This window comes from Microcaecilia unicolor, chromosome 6, assembly GCF_901765095.1.
Source record: "Microcaecilia unicolor chromosome 6, aMicUni1.1, whole genome shotgun sequence".
Taxonomy (NCBI): domain Eukaryota; kingdom Metazoa; phylum Chordata; class Amphibia; order Gymnophiona; family Siphonopidae; genus Microcaecilia; species Microcaecilia unicolor.
The window spans coordinates 189,526,458-189,545,594 of NC_044036.1; the positions used below are offsets into that span (position 1 = coordinate 189,526,458).

Sequence of the window (19,137 nt, forward strand, 5' to 3'; positions counted from 1 at the left end):
TCGAGATTCTAACCGCTTGCCCCCCCACGCAAACTGGGAGATATCAGATTGTAGTTTACTTAGAACTGTTGAGGGGACCATCTAACGGCAATGTTTGGAAGAGGAACAGCATCCGTGGGAACCAGGTTCATCTTTATCACAGCCTATCTTGCCCCCACCAGGATATAGTCCATTTTTCCACCTACTCATGTCTGAGCGCAGCTCCCGAAACAGTGGGGCATAATTCAATCCATATAGCTGCGATAAGTCCCTTGGGAGCCGTATTCCTAAATATTTAAAATTATCCCGTGCATGCCTAAAGGAAAATTTTTGCAACAAGCCCTCCAAAAAAGTAGGAGACCCGTGATGCCCAAAATTTCGGATTTATCATAATTACTTTAAATCCAGACAACTCTCCAAAGCTCGTATCTCATTACAAATGGGGTTAAAGTCTCTTCAGGGTGGCTTACATAAAAGAGAATATCGTCCGCAAATAAAGCTATCTTGTGTTTCCCATGCTCCTGCTTGGAATCCCCGTATCTGGGTTGTCTCCCTAATCTTCTGTGCTAGCGGCTCAATCGCTATAGCGAGAAAGCAAAGGGGAAAGGGGACAGCCCTGCCTAGTACCTCTCTGTATCTGTACCTGTTCTGAATATCCCCCATTCACTTTTATCCGCGCCACTGGTGCTGCATATATCCCTGAAGCCAATTTAGAACCCCTGGGCCAAACCCCATAACCTCTAACACCTCCCATAAATAATTCCACTCCACCCGGTCGAAGGCCTTTTCTGCATCAGTTGTTAACAGCACCATAGCCTCCTCCCGTTGTTGCGCCTCCCATATGATGTTTAGAGTTCTCCGGATATTATCGGCTACCTGCCTTTTAGGAATAAAGCCGGATTGATCTTTATGAATTAACTGGGGTAGAAATATATTAATTCTTTCGGCCATTACCTTAGCCAATATCTTAATATCAATATTTATTAAAGAAATCGGCCTGTACGAGCCACATAGTGTTGGATCTCGACCTGGTTTGGGGAGGACCGAGATCCCCGCTGCGTACATGCTCTTCGGCAACGTCCCGGTCTTGAAAACATTCGTTCCCTACCCTCACTAACAGGGCCCTAATTCCCTCCCCAACAGTTTATAAGAATTTGGCCGTGTATCCATCCAGACCAGGTGCTTTCCCCCCTTTCAAGCCTTTGATTACTCTTTCTATCTCCTCTAACTAATAGGTTTGTCTAAATATTCCCTCTGTTGCTCCGTTAACCTGTGTAGACCCATCCCATCTAAATATTGTTGAATTCCCTCCTTGCTGGCTCTCGTTCTTTAGTATAAAGAGCTGAGTAATATGAGACAAATCGTTCCCGAATCTCCTTGTCCTGGTGAATCAACTGATCCCCTGCCCCCTTTATCTTGGTAATAGTACTGCCTACCGCTGTTGTCTTAAACTTCGCGCCAACATCCTACCCGCTTTATTACTAAACTCGAAAAACTTCTGCCTCATGAGTTTCTGTGATATTCCATCTGGCGGATTTGTATTTGCTGTAACTCCGCCCTACATTCTTGCAACTCCCCCCAGATTCCATGATTCCGTCCTCCTTGATGTTGAGCTTCTAAAATGGCCAGTCTTTGTCGTACCCTCAATTCCTGTTGTTGACCCTCTCTCTTCCGTTGACTACCTTTCCTAATCAAATGCCCTCTCACTACCACCTTCAGGGCGTCCCAAAGAATCCCATCAGAAACATCCCCATTATCATATGTGTTAAATATTCCTGCACCACTATTCTAATTTCCTCACAGGCCTCTACAGTATCTAGCAAGTATTCATTTAGCCTCCAAATGTATGTCCCCGCTCTCTCCCTAAACCCCTTCCAGAAATCAAATGGGCGCATGATCCGATGCATGAATGGTTCCTATGCCCGAATCCCATAACCGTTCCCCATAGATTAGCGGGATCCCCAGAGAGTATCTATCCTAGTGTAAGCACGCTGTGCATGAGAATAGAAAGAATAGGTTCGCTGCCCCCGGATGCTGCATCCTCCAAACATCGTCAAGTCCAGATCCTTGACCATTCTCAATATTTTAGCCGTATTAGCCTGACCACTTCCCCTCTCGCCTTTAGAGCGGTCTAATCTGTCAGTGCCCAGTTGAAATCACCCCCCAGAATTATTTCTCCTGATACAAAGTGAAGCAACTTCCAACCTTAAAGCCTCAAAAAATGCGCCCTGTCCCTCATTAGGAGCGTAGATATTCACTAATGTAAGTGGTTGATATTTAGGTTTACCTTTACCGCTATACATCTACCCTGGCCTTCCACCATAGTTTGTTCGTGGACAAGGCGACCGTGTCCTTTATATAAATTGCCAAACCCCCCTTTTTCCCCCCCTCTAGGATCAGCCTGAACAGTATCCAGTGCCCATATTTTTATATTGTATTAATCTTTCATCTTTCTTTTGAATATGAGTCTCCGGAAGCATAACAATATCCCAATGCATTTTATGAATTTCCCTATATATGATACTTCTTTTCTCAGGGGTATTCAAACCATTCACATTCCATAGCCCACTGTTTATCCCACCCCCCTCCTTTTCCCCCCCCTGCCCTCCCCTCTCCCAATGAGTCCCCTTGACTGGCCTCCAGCTAGATGCCAGTTAATCCACTAAGGAAGTGTCGTTCCGATGGTTATCCATCTATAATGTATCCTCCGTGTCCCCCCTCACCCATCATCACCCATCACATTCATTCCCCCCTTTAATCATATATAACAAAACCTTTTACAGTTCTTAACATAACTTCACCTATATTAAAGTATACATGAACCAGACCTAAATCCGGGCATTAGCCCTGAGACAAGTGGATTTTCAGGTTTCTACAGCTCTCTCATGCCCCTGGTCCTCATGAGTTGGGCTCCTTCTGGTACTGCCTCTGCTTTGCTGGATCCAGCCCCCAGCACCTTGGAGGATTTGTCTTTCTGAGAGCTCTGAGATGTTGCTGTTACTTCGGGCAAATCCGTACAGCCTAGTGACGCCAGAGTTTTCCATGCTTCTTCTGGTTGCGTATTTCTTTGCTTGACTGCCCACTGAGACCAGGATGCCTCTAGGATATAACCACCTATAGCGCAAGCCGGACTTTGCAAATATCTCGTTATGTCTTTGAAGTCTCGCCTTTTTTGCAAAGTAACTCTCGCCAAATCTTGAAAAATCTGCACCTTCACATTACGCCATTCAACTTCTCCCAGAGCACGTGCTTTCCGCCATATTGCTTCTTTCACTTGGAAATCATGGAAGCAGACAACTATGTCTCTGGGGAAGTCACCCCGTTGCGGTCCCAGACTCCGGTGGGCCCCTTCCTGCGTCTCCTGTGGATCTTTTCCTTGATTCAAATGAAGGTACAGATCTCTTGCACAGTCTTCTCTATTCTTTATACTGAGACTCTTCCGGCACACCTTTAAAGCGCAGATTACACGCCGGAACGGTTCTCCAAGTCTTCTATTTGTTGCTCTATATCCATTCTCACTTGCTGTTCTGTATTAGCTTTCTTTCTTCAAATTCTTTAGTTCTCCCGCTAGCGCTTCCATTCGTCTCCTCAGTCTCAACTAACACGATGACCCATATCTTTTACCTCTTCCCGGAGCTCTGCTACTGCTGTCTGAATACTTTTCCTGGTGTTAATCATCTCTGATTTGAGCTCTTTGAACATCGATGATTTCACTCTTTCTACCTCAGCCTCACCCGCGCTGTGTTCCTCCATATCATTGTCAGGCTCCTCATCATCATTTGGCGCCATTTTAGCTCCGCTCTGAAGGAGAGCCGCGTTCCCTCTTTTCACCGCCCGCGGCGAATCCGCCGAATACTTGTATTTCGCCAACTTTTTCCCTGGCCGCCATGGGATATTATATCCTATTTCTGCGTTCGCGGAGGTAATTGGTCGCGCTTCTTCAAGGGGTAAAACACTCTTTTATAACTATAAACCCGCGGAGCTCTACAAACCGGCTACCGACTACATCGGTGACGTCACTTCCTCCTTTTCTATAATATTTTATAAAATGTCAAAGTATTTTAGCGAATAGTAAACCAACATGCGCAGCCTAGTACACACCCCATTCTCCTCTCTTCTTATCTTCTCCTGCTGATGGACTGGCTTCCCACTTGCAGTCTGTAAAACATTTCACCAGTGTGGCTTTCTTCTTCGCTGGTTGAGGATACAGCCCCTGCCAGTATATTCATTTGTCTTTCTGAAACTCTCTTCTGCCAGTGGGTGTTGGGCCCCCACCAGCACTGAACACTTCAGCTCTCTGCTGCTCAGGTCCTCATCTTCCTCTATCAGCAGGTCTGGGTTACCACCAGCAGACTACAAAGTTCCCTTCTGGTGGGACCTGACTTCCTTACCATTCTACTGCTTTCTACAAGCTCCTTCTAACTCTATTATTAGTTAGTGCAGCGGACTCTGATCCTGGGAACTGGGTTCGATTCCCACTGCAGCTCCTTGTGACTCTGGGCAAGTCACTTAAACCCTCCATTGTCCCAGGTACAAATAAGTACCTGTATACAATATGTAAACCGCTTTGAATGTAGTTGGAAAAACCACAGAAAGGGGTACATAAGTCCCATTCTCATTATTACCCAAACGTTTGTTTGCGCAAGCTCTATCTGCTCTGACATTTCGATACAGTTTTTTAACCTGATAATGAAGTGTTCTATCGGTTGTCCTTTGTCCAGCAGGCCTCTGAGATATCTACTGTGTCTGTATTAGTAAGAAAGCAACATCACATAACAACAAACATAATATTGAAATCTTCAGTTTGGTGTGTGATAGTGGACAAAAATGAAAACAGAATATTAGGAATTATTCACACAGGAAGAGAACGGAAAAAAATTAAATGCCTCTACATCGATCCATATTGCAACAAGAGAGAAGAATGTAAAATTTTAGGTGCTGGTTGAAAGAGGGTAAACAGAGAACAGGTATTTAATCCTAATAGTAGAAAGAGTAACCTCCGTTACAGGATAACTCCCTCCTCTTAGTACCCTTCTCCACCACCGCCAACTCCAGGCTCCGCTCATTCTACCTCGCCTCACCCTATGCTTGGAACAACCTTCCTGAACCCTTACGCCAAGCCCCCTCCCTGCCCGTCTTCAAGTCTTTGCTTAAAGCCCACCTCTTCAATGCTGCGTTCGGCACCTAACCCTTACCATTCAGTGAATCCAGACTGCCCCAATTTGATGCCCCTATCAGACCGACCGTTCACTTGTCTATTAGATTGTAAGCTCTTTGAGCAGGGACTATCTCTCTTTGTTAAATTGTACAGCGCTGCGTAACCCTAGTAGCGCTCTAGAAATGTTAAGTAGTAGTAGTAGTAGTATAGTAGGGAACAGTCAGTAACATGAGAGCATAAGAATACCCATATGGGGTCAAACCAATGGCCCATCCGAGTATCCTGCTTCCAGCAGTGGGCAGGTCACAAGTACCTGGCAGAAACCTAAATAGTAGCACCATTCCATGCTACCAATCCCAGGGCAAGCAGCGGTTTCCTCCCATATCCATCTCAATAACAGACTATGGACTTTTCCACCAGGACCTTGTTCAAACCTTTTTTAAACCCAAATACACTAACCGCTATTACCACATCCTCCGGCAATGAGTTCCAGAGCATAGCTATTCTTTGAGTGAAAAGTATTTCCTCCTTTTTTTTTTTTTTTTTTTTTTTTTTTTTTTAAGTATTTCATTAAGTGTCCCCTTGTCTTTGTACTTTTTGAATGAGTGAAAACTTGATTTACCTCCACTCTTTCCACACCACTCAGGATTTTGTAGACCTCAATCATATCCTTACTCAGCCATATCTTTTTCAAGTTGAAGAGCCCTAGCCTCTTTAGCCTTTCTTCATATGGGAGCAGTTCCATCCTCTCGATTATTTTGGATGTTCTTCTTTGCACCTGTTCCAATTCTGCTATATATCTTTTTTGAGATATGATGACCAGAACTGAACACAATACTCAAGGTGAGGTTGCACCATGGAGCAATAGAGGCATTATAATATTTTTTAGCCCTATTTTGCATTCCATGCCTAATACTTCCAAGCCATCCTGTTTTGCTATTCTGGTTGCTGCCACACACTGGGCAGATGATTTCAGAGTATTGTCTACAATGACACCTAGATTGTTTCTTGAGTGCAGACTCCTAAAGTGGACCCTAGCATCACATAACTATGATTCAGATTATTCTTCCCAATGTGCATCACTTTACATTTGTCTACATTAAATTTCATCTGCCATTTGGATGCCCAGTCTTTCAATTTCCTAAGCTCTTTCTGCAATTTTTCACAATCCGCATCTGTTTTGGCAACTTTGAATAGTTTTGTGTGATCTGTAAATCTGATCACCTCACTAGTCATTCCAATTTCAAGATCATTTATAAATATATTAAATAGCACTGGTCCCAGTACAGATCCCTGCAGCACTGCACTATTCACCCTCCTCCATTGAGAAAAATGGCCATTTAACCCTACCCTCCGATTTCTGTCCAATACCCAATTCTTAATCCACAGGAGGATGACTATTAATTTTCTTAGGAGTCTCTCATGTTACTTTGTAAAAGCATTCTGTAAATCTAGATACATTACATCAACAGGCTCATCTTTTTGACATGTTTATTCACACCTTCAAAGAAATGAAGCAAATTGGTGAGGCAAAACCTCCCTTGGTTGAACTCATACTGACTCTGCCCCATATGTCATATTTGTCTACGTGTTCTGTAATTTTATTTTTATAATAGTTTCTACTATTTTTGCTCAGCACTGAAGTTAAGCTTATCGGACTGCAATTTCTCAGATCACCCTGGAACCCTTTTAAAAAATCAGCATCAGATTTTAACGATAGTTTACAAATCACTAACAGCAGATCAGTAATTTAATGCTTGAGTCCTTTCAATACCCCGGGTATATATTATCCTGTCCAGGTGATTTAGCACTACTTAATTTGTCGATTTGGCTCAGTACATCTTCCAAGTTCACCAAGATTTCTTTCAGTTCCTCCTCATCGTCACCCCTGAAAACCATTTCCAGTATAGGTACATCTCTTACATCACCTTCCGTAAAGACTGAAGCAAAGAATTCATTCAATCTCTCCACTATGGCCTTGTCTTCCCTGAGTGCTCCTTCCTAATCTAATGGTTCCACAGATTCCCTTCCAGGCTTCCTACTTCAGATATTACAGTGCTTATATTATTGCTTATTTTCTACATTCGGATCCTTTTTCCATTTTTTGAAAGATGTTCTTTTGGCTCTAATAGCCTCTTTCACCTCAATTTTTAACCATGCTTGCTGTCGTTTGCTCTTTTTTCCACATTTGTTAATACATGGAATACATCTAGTCTGGGCTTCCATGATGGTATTTTAAATAATGTGCATGCATGATTTAAAGTCCCAACATTTGAGGCCAATCCTTTCAGCTTCTTTTTAACCATTTTCCTCATTTTATCATAGTCGTCCTTTCGAAAATGAAAAGCTGCTACAAGTAGATTTCCTTAGTGACTTCACTCCAGATATCAACTCAAATTTGATTATGTTATGATCACTGTTTCCCTGGTCCCTCTCATATTATGCCCGCATTCCACAAAGGATTAGATCCCAAAATAGCTCCTCCTCTTGTCAGTTTCTGGACCAGTTGCTCCAAGCAGTCATTTATTACATCTAGAAATTTTTACCTCCCTAGCAGTCCATGATGTAACATTTATCCAGTCAATATTAGGATAATTGAAATCACCCATTACTAATGTTGTCCCAATCTGACAGCTTTCCTAATTTTCTATAAAATATTTTCATGTCTGTTCTTTCTGTCCTCGTGGATGGTAGTACAGCACAACCAGTATACTCCTTCCCTTCACACTGAAATTTCTATCCATAAAATGCCACGCTGCTGTTTCATGTAGAATGTTTACTTTACTCAATCCCTCTTTAAAATATAGCGCACCCCCCCCCCTCCAATTTGATCCATCCTATCATTGCAATATAATTTGTACCCTGCTAATACAGTGTCCCTATTGATTGTCCTCCTTCCACCAGGTCTCTGAAATGCCTACTATATCTACCACTTCATTTAGTTCCGTATACTCCAATTCTCCTATCTTTTTAAGGCTTCTAGCATTTGTATAAAGAAACTTGTCTTTTTTTCCTTGCAACTACAGGCTGCTTTGAAGTTAATGGGGATAATCTGCATCCTTTACTCTGTTCTCCCATTGAACACTCACGGCTTTTCTTTCACCATTATTGAAACCTCTCTTATCGGGATTCCCGACAGATCCTGTTTCAAAAGTATCCTTCAAGGATACTCCACACCGAACTATGCTTTCTTGGGTGACTGCCAGCTCCCCCCCCCCCCCCCCCCCCACTCATTTTAGTTTAAAAGCTGTTCTACCTCCATTTTAAATGTTAGTGCCATCAGCCTGGTTCCATCCTGGTTAAGGTGGAGCCAATCCTTTTGGAACAGGCTCCCCCCTTCCCCAGAATGTTGCCTAATTCCTAACAAATCTAAATCCTTCATCCCTGCACAATTATTTCAATCATGCATTGTCTCAATAATATTGACCCTATTGTTTTAAATTATGATTATGGTGTATATTTTGTAAGGAACAAATTCATTCTTACCTGATAATTTTCTTTCCATTAGTCCCAACAGATCAATCCAGAGACTTGTGGGTTGTCCCCCTCTACCGCAGGTAGAGATAGAGAGAACCTCCGAGGTTTGCTATACGTGGACCTGTACAGCCAAGTAAACCTCAGTATGAACGATACCAAAGCAGTGGAATGGAAACAATAGAAAACGCTCCTGAAATTGTCAGACCAAATGCCCAACATACTTCCACCACTTCCAAATTTATTGTTTTTATTATTTAATCAAACGAAGGAACATTCAGAACACGAAACACGAAAAAAACTAACCAACCGAAACAAAACCGCAGACAGTAAATCCAGGGGGGGGGGGGGGGGGCTCTGGACTGATCTGTTAGGACTAATGGAAAGAAAATTATCAGGTAAGAATTAATTTTTCTTCTCATAGCGTCCCACAGATCAATCCAGAGACTTGTGGGATGTACCCAAGAAGTACTCAAGTAGGGTGGGGCACTCCCAACGCGGCAGAAATCACCGACGAACCAAACACCGCATTCTGCTGAGCTGCCACATTCACCCGATAATGACGAGTGAACGTATAGACCGAAGCCCATGTAGCAGCTCTGCAGATAAATTCCAGAGAAACCAAACGGGACTCTGCATAGGAGGAAGCCTGAGCTCACATAGAATGAGCACGAATTTGCGCAGGGGCTTGCTTGCCCAATGCCACATAGGCCAAAGTCATGGCCTCCCGCACCCAATGGGCTATGGTGGCCTTGGAAGCCATATAACCCTTCTTACTGCCTCCAAAAAGGACAAAGAGATGGTCAAAAAGACTAAATTCATTTGACACCTCCAACTACCTGAGAAGAGCCCATCTCACGTCGAGGCAGCGAAGAGCCCAGAATTGCTCGGGGTAATCTTCCTGGCGAAAGTCGGCCAAATGCAGAGACTGCCCCAAATGGAAACAAGAAACCACCTTGGGCAAAAACAAAGGAACTGTCCTAATCAATACCCCGACTCCGTAAACGCAGGAATGGGGTCTCTGCAAGAAAGAGCCTGCAACTCTGAAATTCTCCAACCTGAAGTAATGGCTACTAGGAAAATCGCCTTCAAGGTAAGATCCTTAACCGTAATCCCTGATAAGGGTTCCGAAAGGAGGATGCTGAAGCGCTTTGAGAACTAGATTAAGGTTCCAAGATGGCAGAAACTGGCACGTGCAGAGGACGCAACCGAGTTATGCCCTCAAAAAACGAAATCACATCCGAGTGGGAGGCGATCGACGCCCCCTGAAGCCGGCCTCTAAAGCATGCCAGAGCTGCCACCTGCACCTTAAGAGAACTCACGAGAGTGATTTCTGTACACCATCTTGAAGAAATGCGAGAATAACCGATACTGAAGCCGCTGACAATCCTTGAACTTGCACACCATGAATCGAATGTACGCACACCCCTAGCATAAGCTATCGAGGTGGATCTTTTCCGAGACTGAAGCATCCGTAGCGATAACCGCGTCTGGATACCCTTTCCTTCTCAACTTCGCCCTTTCAAGGACCAGGCCGTAAGACCAAAGGGGGGAGGGATTCCTCCATCATGACTGGTCCCTGCAGCAAGAGACAGTCCTGCGCCTGGAGCAAGAGAGGACGATTGAACAGGAACCTGACCATATCCGTGTACCAGGACGTCTGGGCCAATCCGTGGCCACAGGATCACTCGAACCGGGATGACTGGCAATGCGAGTCAGTAACCTGTCCACCATAGGACATGGGGGGAAAGGCATAGAGCAGGCCCCCTGGGCCAAGGTTGTAGAAGAGCATCGATGCCTTCCCGAGCCCAGCTCTCTTCCCCTGCTGAAAGAAACGGGGAAACCTTCGAATTGAATGCAGTGGCCCTTAAGTCCATCACCAGCATCCCCCAACGAACAGCTATTTGATCGAAGGCCAGAGCGGACAGTGTTCACTCCCCCAGCTCCAACTGGTGGCAACTGAGAAGTCCACTTGCACATTCTGTGACCCCGCTATATGAGCCGCTGTCAAGAGAGAGAGGTGAGTCTTTGCCCAATGGCAGACTCGGGCCGCCTCGCGCGCTAGTAGTGCACTCCGTGTGCCCACTGACCGTTTCACGTAGGCGATCGCCTTCGCACCTGTCGAGAGAACTCGAACTAGGCAACCACGAAGAGACAGAAACCTCCTGAAGGCCCAGATGAATCGCCCGCAACTCCAAGCGGTTGATGGACCAACACGCCTCTGTCCGAGGGTCCAAATGTCCTGGGTCATCTGTTGGAGGCAATGAGCCCCCCAACCAGACAGCGACGCATCTGTAGTCACGATCTTCCATTATGGGGTTTGCAGAGGAATGCCCAACATCAGATGCTTTTGAATGAACCACCAGTGCATGACTGTGCAGACGGGTCGAACATAGCACCCGAACCTCGTAATCCTCTGAGAGAGGAGACCAACGGCTTAGAAGGTGTCACTGCAGGGGGCGCATGTGAGCTCTGGCCCACTTTACCACGTCCAAGGTGGAGGCCATGGAACCCAGAACCTGTACACAGTCCCAAGCCCGCAGGTTCAGAGTTTGGAACAGAGCTAGCAACCGCTGTGCTTGAGCTGAATGAAGAGAAACTATCCCTGTTCGGGTATCGAAGCACACTTCCAAGTATCCCAGCATCTGGGAGGTGTAAGGCTGCACTTTGGGAAGTTGAACACCCAACCAAGCGATTGAAGCAACCTGACCACTCTGTCGGTTGCCCATCAACTCTCTTTGAAAGAGTATGCCCGGACAAGCCAGTCGTCTAGATAAGGATGGACTTGAATCCCTTTCCTTTCTGAGATAGGCCGCCACTACGACAAGGACCTTGGAAAAAGTCCGAGGTGCTGTGGCTAGGCCGAAGGGCATCGCTTTGAATTGAAAATGACGACCGAGCACTGCAAAGCGAAGACAATGCCTATGGGGAGGCCAAATTGGAATGTGTAAATAGGCTTCTTTGAGATCGAGAGACGTCAAAAACTCCCCTGGCTGTACCACTGCAATCACCGAGCAGAGGGTTTCCATTCGGAAATGCAGAACCCGTAAGAACCTGTTGACACACTTGAGATCTAGAACGGGTCGCCAAGAACCGCCCTTTTTTGGCACCACAAAATAAATGGAGTATCGACTGCACCCTCTGCTGCTGGGGGTATAGGATGGACAGCTCCCAGTCGTTGTAAGTTGAGGAAGGTGTGACGAACTGCCCGCACCTTGGCAGATTTGCAAGGAGATTCCAGAAACAAGTCTACTATCGGATGAGCCAATTCCAACTTGTAGCCGTCTCTGATAATCTTCAAGACCCATACGTCAGATGTTACCCTTGTCCACTTCACCAGGAATAGGGACAGCCTGCCCCCATAACCGGCTGGAGATGGACCAGGGCCCCATCATTGGGCGGATCTGGCTGCAGGCTGGTTTCTGTTATCAGAAAAGAAGGCCCGCCTGTCACCTCGAAAAGGCTGAGGTCTCTGAGAAGACCTTGCTCTCTGAAAAGAGGCCCCACGACCTGGACGGTAACGGCGAGTATCCCTAAACTTGATGAAATCAAGGACAGCTTCATGGAACAGCTAGTTCAGGAGCCGACAAGAGAAGGAAAAATACTAGACTTAGTCCTTAGTGGTGCTCATGATCTAGTGCAGGGGGTAACGATACGAGGGCCGCTTGATAACAGTGATCATAATATGATCGGTTTTGATATTGGCATTGAAGGAAGTGAAACTAGGAAATCAAGTACGCTAGCGTTTAACTATAGAAAAGGTGATTACGACAAAATGAGAAAAATGGTAAAAAAAAAGACTGAAAGGAGCAGCTCGCAGAGTAAAAACTTGCATCAGGCGTGGATGCTGTTTAAAAACACCATCCTGGAGGTTCAGGACAAATATATTCCACGTATTAGAAAAAAGGGAAAAAAGACTAAACGTCAGCCGGCGTGGCTAAACAGTAAGATAAAGGAAATCATTAGAGCCAAAAAACATCCTTCAGAAAGTGGAGAAGAGAACCAACTGAAAGTAACAGGATAGATCATAAGGAATGCCAAGCCAAATGCAAAGCGGAGATAAGGAGGGCAAAAAGGACTTTGAGAAGAAATTAGCGTTGGAAGCAAAAATACATAGTAAAAATTTTTTTAGATACATTAAAAGCAGGAAACCGGCCAAAGAGTCGGTTGGGCCGCTGGACGAAAATGGTGTTAAAGGGGCGATCAAGGAGGACAAAGCCGTAGCGGAGAAATTAAATGAATTCTTTGCTTCGGTCTTCACCGAGGAGGATTTGGGGGGGGACACCGGTGCCGGAAAGAATATTTGAAGCGGGGGAGTCGGAGAAACTAAACAAATTCTCTGTAACCTTGGAGGATGTAATGGGTCAGTTCAGCAAGCTGAAGAGTAGTAAATCACCGGGACCTGATGGTATTCATCCCAGAGTATTAATAGAACTAAAAAATGAACTTGCGGAGCTACTGTTAGAAATATGCAATCTGTCCCTAAAATCGAGTGTAGTACCGGAAGACTGAAGGGTAGCCAATGTTACTCCGATTTTAAGAAGGGTTCCAGAGGAGATCCGGGAAATTATAGACCGGTGAGTCTGACGTCGGTGCCGGGCAAGATGGTGGAGGCTATTATTAAGAATAAAATTGCAGAGCATATACAAAAACATGGACTGATGAGACAAAGTCAGCACGGATTTAGTGAAGGGAAGTCTTGCCTCACCAATCTAATGCATTTTTTTGAGGGGGTAAGCAAACATGTGGACAATGGGGAGCCGGTTGATATTGTATATCTGGATTTTCAGAAGGCGTTTGACAAAGTGCCGCACGAAAGACTCCTGAAGAAATTGCAGAGTCATGGAATCGGAGGTAGGGTATTATTATGGATTAAGAACTGGTTGAAAGATAGGAAGCAGAGAGTAGGATTGCGTGGCCAGTATTCTCAGTGGAGGAGGGTAGTTAGTGGGGTCCCGCAGGGGTCTGTGCTGGGTCCGTTGCTTTTTAATGTATTTATAAATGACCTAGAGATGGGAATAACTAGTGAGGTAATTAAATTCGCTGATGACACAAAATTATTCAGGGTCGTCAAGTCGCAGGAGGAATGTGAACAATTACAGGAGGACCTTGCGAGACTGGGAGAATGGGCGTGCAAGTGGCAGATGAAGTTCAATGTTGACAAGTGCAAAGTGATGCATGTGGGTAAGAGGAACCCGAATTATAGCTACGTCTTGCAAGGTTCCGCGTTAGGAGTTACGGATCAAGAAAGGGATCTGGGTGTCGTCGTCGATGATACGCTGAAACCTTCTGCTCAGTGTGCTGCTGCGGCTAGGAAAGTGAATAGAATGTTGGGTGTTATTAGGAAGGGTATGGAGTCCAGGTGTGCGGATGTTATAATGCCGTTGTATCGCTCCATGGTGCGACCGCACCTGGAGTATTGTGTTCAGTACTGGTCTCCGTATCTCAAAAAAGATATAGTAGAATTGGAAAAGGTACAGCGAAGGGCGACGAAAATGATAGTGGGGATGGGACGACTTTCCTATGAAGAGAGGCTGAGAAGGCTAGGGCTTTTCAGCTTGGAGAAGAGACGGCTGAGGGGAGATATGATAGAAGTGTATAAAATAATGAGTGGAATGGATCGGGTGGATGTGAAGCGACTGTTCACGCTATCCAAAAATACTAGGACTAGAGGGCATGAGTTGAAGCTACAGTGTGGTAAATTTAAAACGAATCGGAGAAAATTTTTCTTCACCCAACGTGTAATTAGACTCTGGAATTCGTTGCCGGAGAACGTGGTACGGGCGGTTAGCTTGACGGAGTTTAAAAAGGGGTTAGATAGATTCCTAAAGGACAAGTCCATAGACCGCTATTAAATGGACTTGGAAAAATTCCGCATTTTTAGGTATAACTTGTCTGGAATGTTTTTACGTTTGGGGAGCGTGCCAGGTGCCCTTGACCTGGATTGGCCACTGTCGGTGACAGGATGCTGGGCTAGATGGACCTTTGGTCTTTCCCAGTATGGCACTACTTATGTACTTATGTACTTATGTCTAGGTCCCGCCGGTTGCACAAATTTGGACCTGTCCTCCAGGAGGCGCTGGCCCTTAGAGTCACCGAGGTCCTTCACAATCTGTTCTAGGTCTGTCCCAAACAAAAGCTTTCCCCTAAAAGGAAGCTTTGCCAACCATGACTTAGAGGCCACGTCTGCAGCCTAATGTTGCAACCACAGCCAATGACGCGCGGTGACCGCTAGGGAAACCTCCTTCGCTGAAGCCCTCAAAAGATCATAAAGAAGATCCGCAAGGAAGGCTAAACCGGACTCTAAGGCTGGCAAATCAGCCACGAGGTCCTCCGGAGAGGAGGCTTTCTGTACCTACGATAAGCATGCCTGCGCCGCATAGCAGCCACAAACTGAAGCTTGCAGGAAAAGGGCCGCTACTTCAAAGGACAGCTTCAAGCAAGTCTCCAACTTATGATCCTGAGGGTCCTTGAGCACCATGCCATCCTCCACAGGGAGAGTGGTTTTCTTAGTGACCGTTGTGATTAATGAATCCACCATAGGAACCTTCAGCAATAAGTCAGCAGCAGGCAGCGCGTAAAGAGCGACATAGCTCTAGCAACCTTAAGCCCACTGTCTAGTGTATCCCGCTGCGCCGAAATAAGGATTTCATGGCCTCATGCACATGAAAGGAACGAGGTGGGCATTTGGTGCCAGACATAATAGAGGGCACCGGACCTGTTCCCCCTGACGATTCATGGGGGTGAAATGGCCAAAACCTCAAAAGCCCTAATAATCAGGGAGGGAAGCTCTTCCCTGCGAATAAGGTGGGCAGCTGTTGGGTCATCCCCGTCCTCAGAAGGCAGGGTGACCTCATCTGCCAAATCCAATGATTCTGAGGGAGAGCCCAGAGACAAAACCGGGCCATCTGTGTCAGATAGCTCCTCGGGATCCAAAATCTCCACCCGGGGACGTTTTGGAAGGAAAGACTAAGAGGCTGCAGCAACTGAAGTTTGCTGAGGAAGAGACGGGGCTGCCTGAAGAGAAGCTCCTAACTTCAGGGAAAAGGAACTGAAAGGGACTCCCCTGCTCCCTCTAAATTACTTTCCTCCATCGGAGCCTGTGCCACAGAAGCGTGCTGTGCCTCCTGTCTGTCAACCGCCATGTGCGGAGCTTGTCGCACCTGAGAGGAAAAAATGGCGCCCGTCGACGCGCACTGCACTAACTGCCCCGAGGAAACCGCTAAAACTATCCCCTGCGCTTCCGACTCACCGGACGCCTGAGGGGAACCCCCATCGCGCTGAACACCCGCTGTGGGCTGATGGCAGCATGACTCACACTCCCCCACCGCTGCTCTATAGCCCCCACACCGGGAGCAATGCTCAGCCGCCTCAGAAGGAACTGACATGCTCCACAAACGCCTGCCCCTCAAACAGATTCGGCAGCCCGTCTAGCTCCTCTGTATGATTAAACAAAAACAAAGTTTCTTAAAGAGACGCTAACCTTTTTTTTTTTTTTTTTTTTTAACTCAGGAGAGAAAGACAACACCAGATCAGGCCCACAGCCCCGGGTGATGGAGGAAAGGTAGGGGGAGACCGGGAGGGACCTGGCACCACCAGGTGTACACCAGAAGCTACAAACAGCCACTTAACCCCTGAGTGTGCTAAACTAGGCCCAAAGGACACCTGTAGCCAGATCAAACCAGAACTGCATAGAGATGTCCCTCCACCTGCTAGACAGAGAGAGAATACTGAGGTTTACTTTGCTGCACAAGTCCATGTATATCAAACCTCGGAGGGACACAACTCACAAGTCTCTGGATTGATCTGTGGGACGCTATGGAAAATGTATATTACTATTATGTGTGTGTATTATTCCTCGCTCAGGGTTGTAGATGTGATTATAAATTTTTAAATAAATAAAAAAATAATAGATTGCGGGGCTCTGCCCGTCTCTTGGGCCCTGTGTGTGCAATGGGAAGCATTTCTGAAAATGCTACCCTGGAGGATCTGGATTTCAGCTTTCTACCTAGGAGCCTAAATTTGGCTTCCAGAACCTCATATGTCATTGATACCCACATGTACCAAGACAGCCATCTCCCTCCGCAGCACTATCTAAAATCCTATCTAGGTGACGAGCGAGGTCCGCCACCTTCGCACCAGGCAGGAAAGCGACCAGGTGATCCTCACGTCCACCAGTCACCCAGTTATCTACACGTCTAATCATCAAATCACCAACTACAACAGCTGCCTTAACCCATCCTTCCTGGGTAGAGATACATCCTTGATGCGAGAGGATATTGCATCCCTTAGTGGGCTGGTCCTGGCTACAGGATAACTTCCAACTTTACCAGGCTGATGCTCCCCTTTTAGGAGACCTCACTCCTCCAAAGCAGCACAGGGGCTGCTAGACTGGAGGTGGGACTAATCTACACTGTCCCTGTAGGCCTCCTCTATGTACCTCTCTTGTCACCCTCAGCTCCTCCGACATTTTAACCTCAAAGAACGGACTCTTTCTCCGAGAGCTAGGAGCTCTTTGCATCAAGCACACACATATAACCTATCACCAACTAGGAGATAATCATATACATATAAAAGCCTGGATAGCATCCCTCTTGTTGCTGGACTGCTGTCTGCATCTTAGTGTTAGAGTTGTTTAATTAAAACTTCTTAAGGTACTTGGGATATCAGATTATTATAAAGAGCTTTACAATTATATGGTATAATGTGTAATGCATTTAGTGTCTGCTTCTCAGAAACTAATTAAATGTAATTAAAATGCTAATAAAAATTCTCCTCTTATCCTAATTAGAATTGATTATAAATGAACAGCTGTGCTAGGGATGGGTGGGTGCTGGGGATGGAGGTGGGAATGAAGACTGAACTAGGCCCTGCGGTGCCTTCTAGAGGTTACCTGTTAATGCTGTAGCAGAAAATTCAAGTTTTAAAACTATGGGGAAAAGGGTATGGAGACTAGTTAATGAAGCCTGGTTTTTTTTTTAATTCTCTCTTTATCAATAACCTACAGTTCCTCTTTTAAACCCTAATCTTTAAGTTACCACAGCACAGAGCAAAATAATGTTCACTTACCCAGAGGAATGTCCTCTTCTCTAACAACTTTTCAGAAAGAAAGTTAAGTGGGACATTTCCTCTCTATATAGTTTGGATTCTAAGGGGCTGTTCCAGACTCTTTGAAGCTAACCCAGTAATCTGATTGCCCTAGTAACCTTTGCAATTATTCTATTCCTCACAACTTAATTAACACCTAATTCAGGTCAGTGCTACCTCTCCAGTAGCCAAAGAACAGAAAATAGCTTTCTTTTAGGACAAAGTTTGAGCCCATGAAACTAACAGATTTTAAAAATAAATGTGAGAATGTAATTTTTTTTAACTTAACATATAATCAAGCTGTGGAGTTTACTGCTAGAGGATGTGATCAATATATAAAAAGCAAGCTGGGTTTAGACAAGTTTTTGGAAGAAAAATCCATTTGCCATTATTAGTCAGATAGACTAATAATGGCAACCATGAAAACCATAACTCATTTCTGAGAATTAACAAGAAAGAATGGGTCTACTTTTTGAAACCCTGCCAGGTACATGTAAAGCCTAGACAGAATACTAGGCTCAGTGGATCTTTTTTCTGATCCAGCATGGCACATCTTATATTCTTAGGGAGTAAAACAGCACTACTTTCTACACTGCCTACTCTAACATACAGTGCTGGCTCCCAATAAAACACCTGTTCTCAACCAATGTTTGGTAAAATTAGGCTCTCAGAATCCCCCATTACGCTTGCCCTTCCCCTCACCTTATCCACCGAGGAAGGCATCGTTTTCAGGACTGATGTCCAATCACTTCTGTCTTGCCATTACCAAATTTTAAAACTGTGCCAAGCTGAGTGGCACCTATTTTTTGCCCCACACATGATTACTTGCACCTTTAGATTATTCTAACAGATAGTACTGCCCTATGATAAAATCCATGCTGGCTCTCCTCCATGAAGTCATATTTATACAAGCAGTACAATCTTTCTGACCATTTTATCCAGCACTGATCTATAGTTTCCTGGGCTATCTCTGCAGCCCTGTTTTAAATTGGCTTTACATTGCTATTTCTCATGGATAGTAGTAGATTTTAGTGTAGGTTATTACCAGTAACAGGTTTACAATTTCATATTGTAGTTCTTACAAAACTCTAGGATGAATACCTTCAGGTCTTTGGTCAATTTGCTCTAGTATCTCTTCAGTTACAAATGACCTACCTTGCCATGGGAAGAATTTTCAGAGTGACCAGGTTGATATGAGGATGAGTCTTCCCTATGAAAAGAGAATTATAACCCAATTCTTACATCAATAATGACCACCCAATCAAACTGTTCAATTTGCTCAACATTTCAAGCAGTTGTTTTATAACATGTTAGTGATCTCAAATGACCTCATTTCCCTTAAAAATAATATCAAGGTCTAGGAATAGCCATGAAACAAATTGTCCCAGTTTAAATACTCTTCTGCTGAGGAAGACCCCAGTTTAGCCACAAGTTTGCTT

At 45.1% G+C, this 19,137-nt stretch overlaps 1 protein-coding gene across 1 annotated transcript in view; it reads right to left on the minus strand.

Annotated features, from left to right (window-relative positions):
• Positions 1-19,137, minus strand: part of RBM6 (RNA binding motif protein 6) — a 631,054-nt gene that overhangs the window by 152,950 nt on the left and 458,967 nt on the right. The window contains 1 exon segment of the mRNA XM_030205417.1: positions 18,854-18,908. Coding sequence (XP_030061277.1) covers positions 18,854-18,908 — 55 coding nt within the window.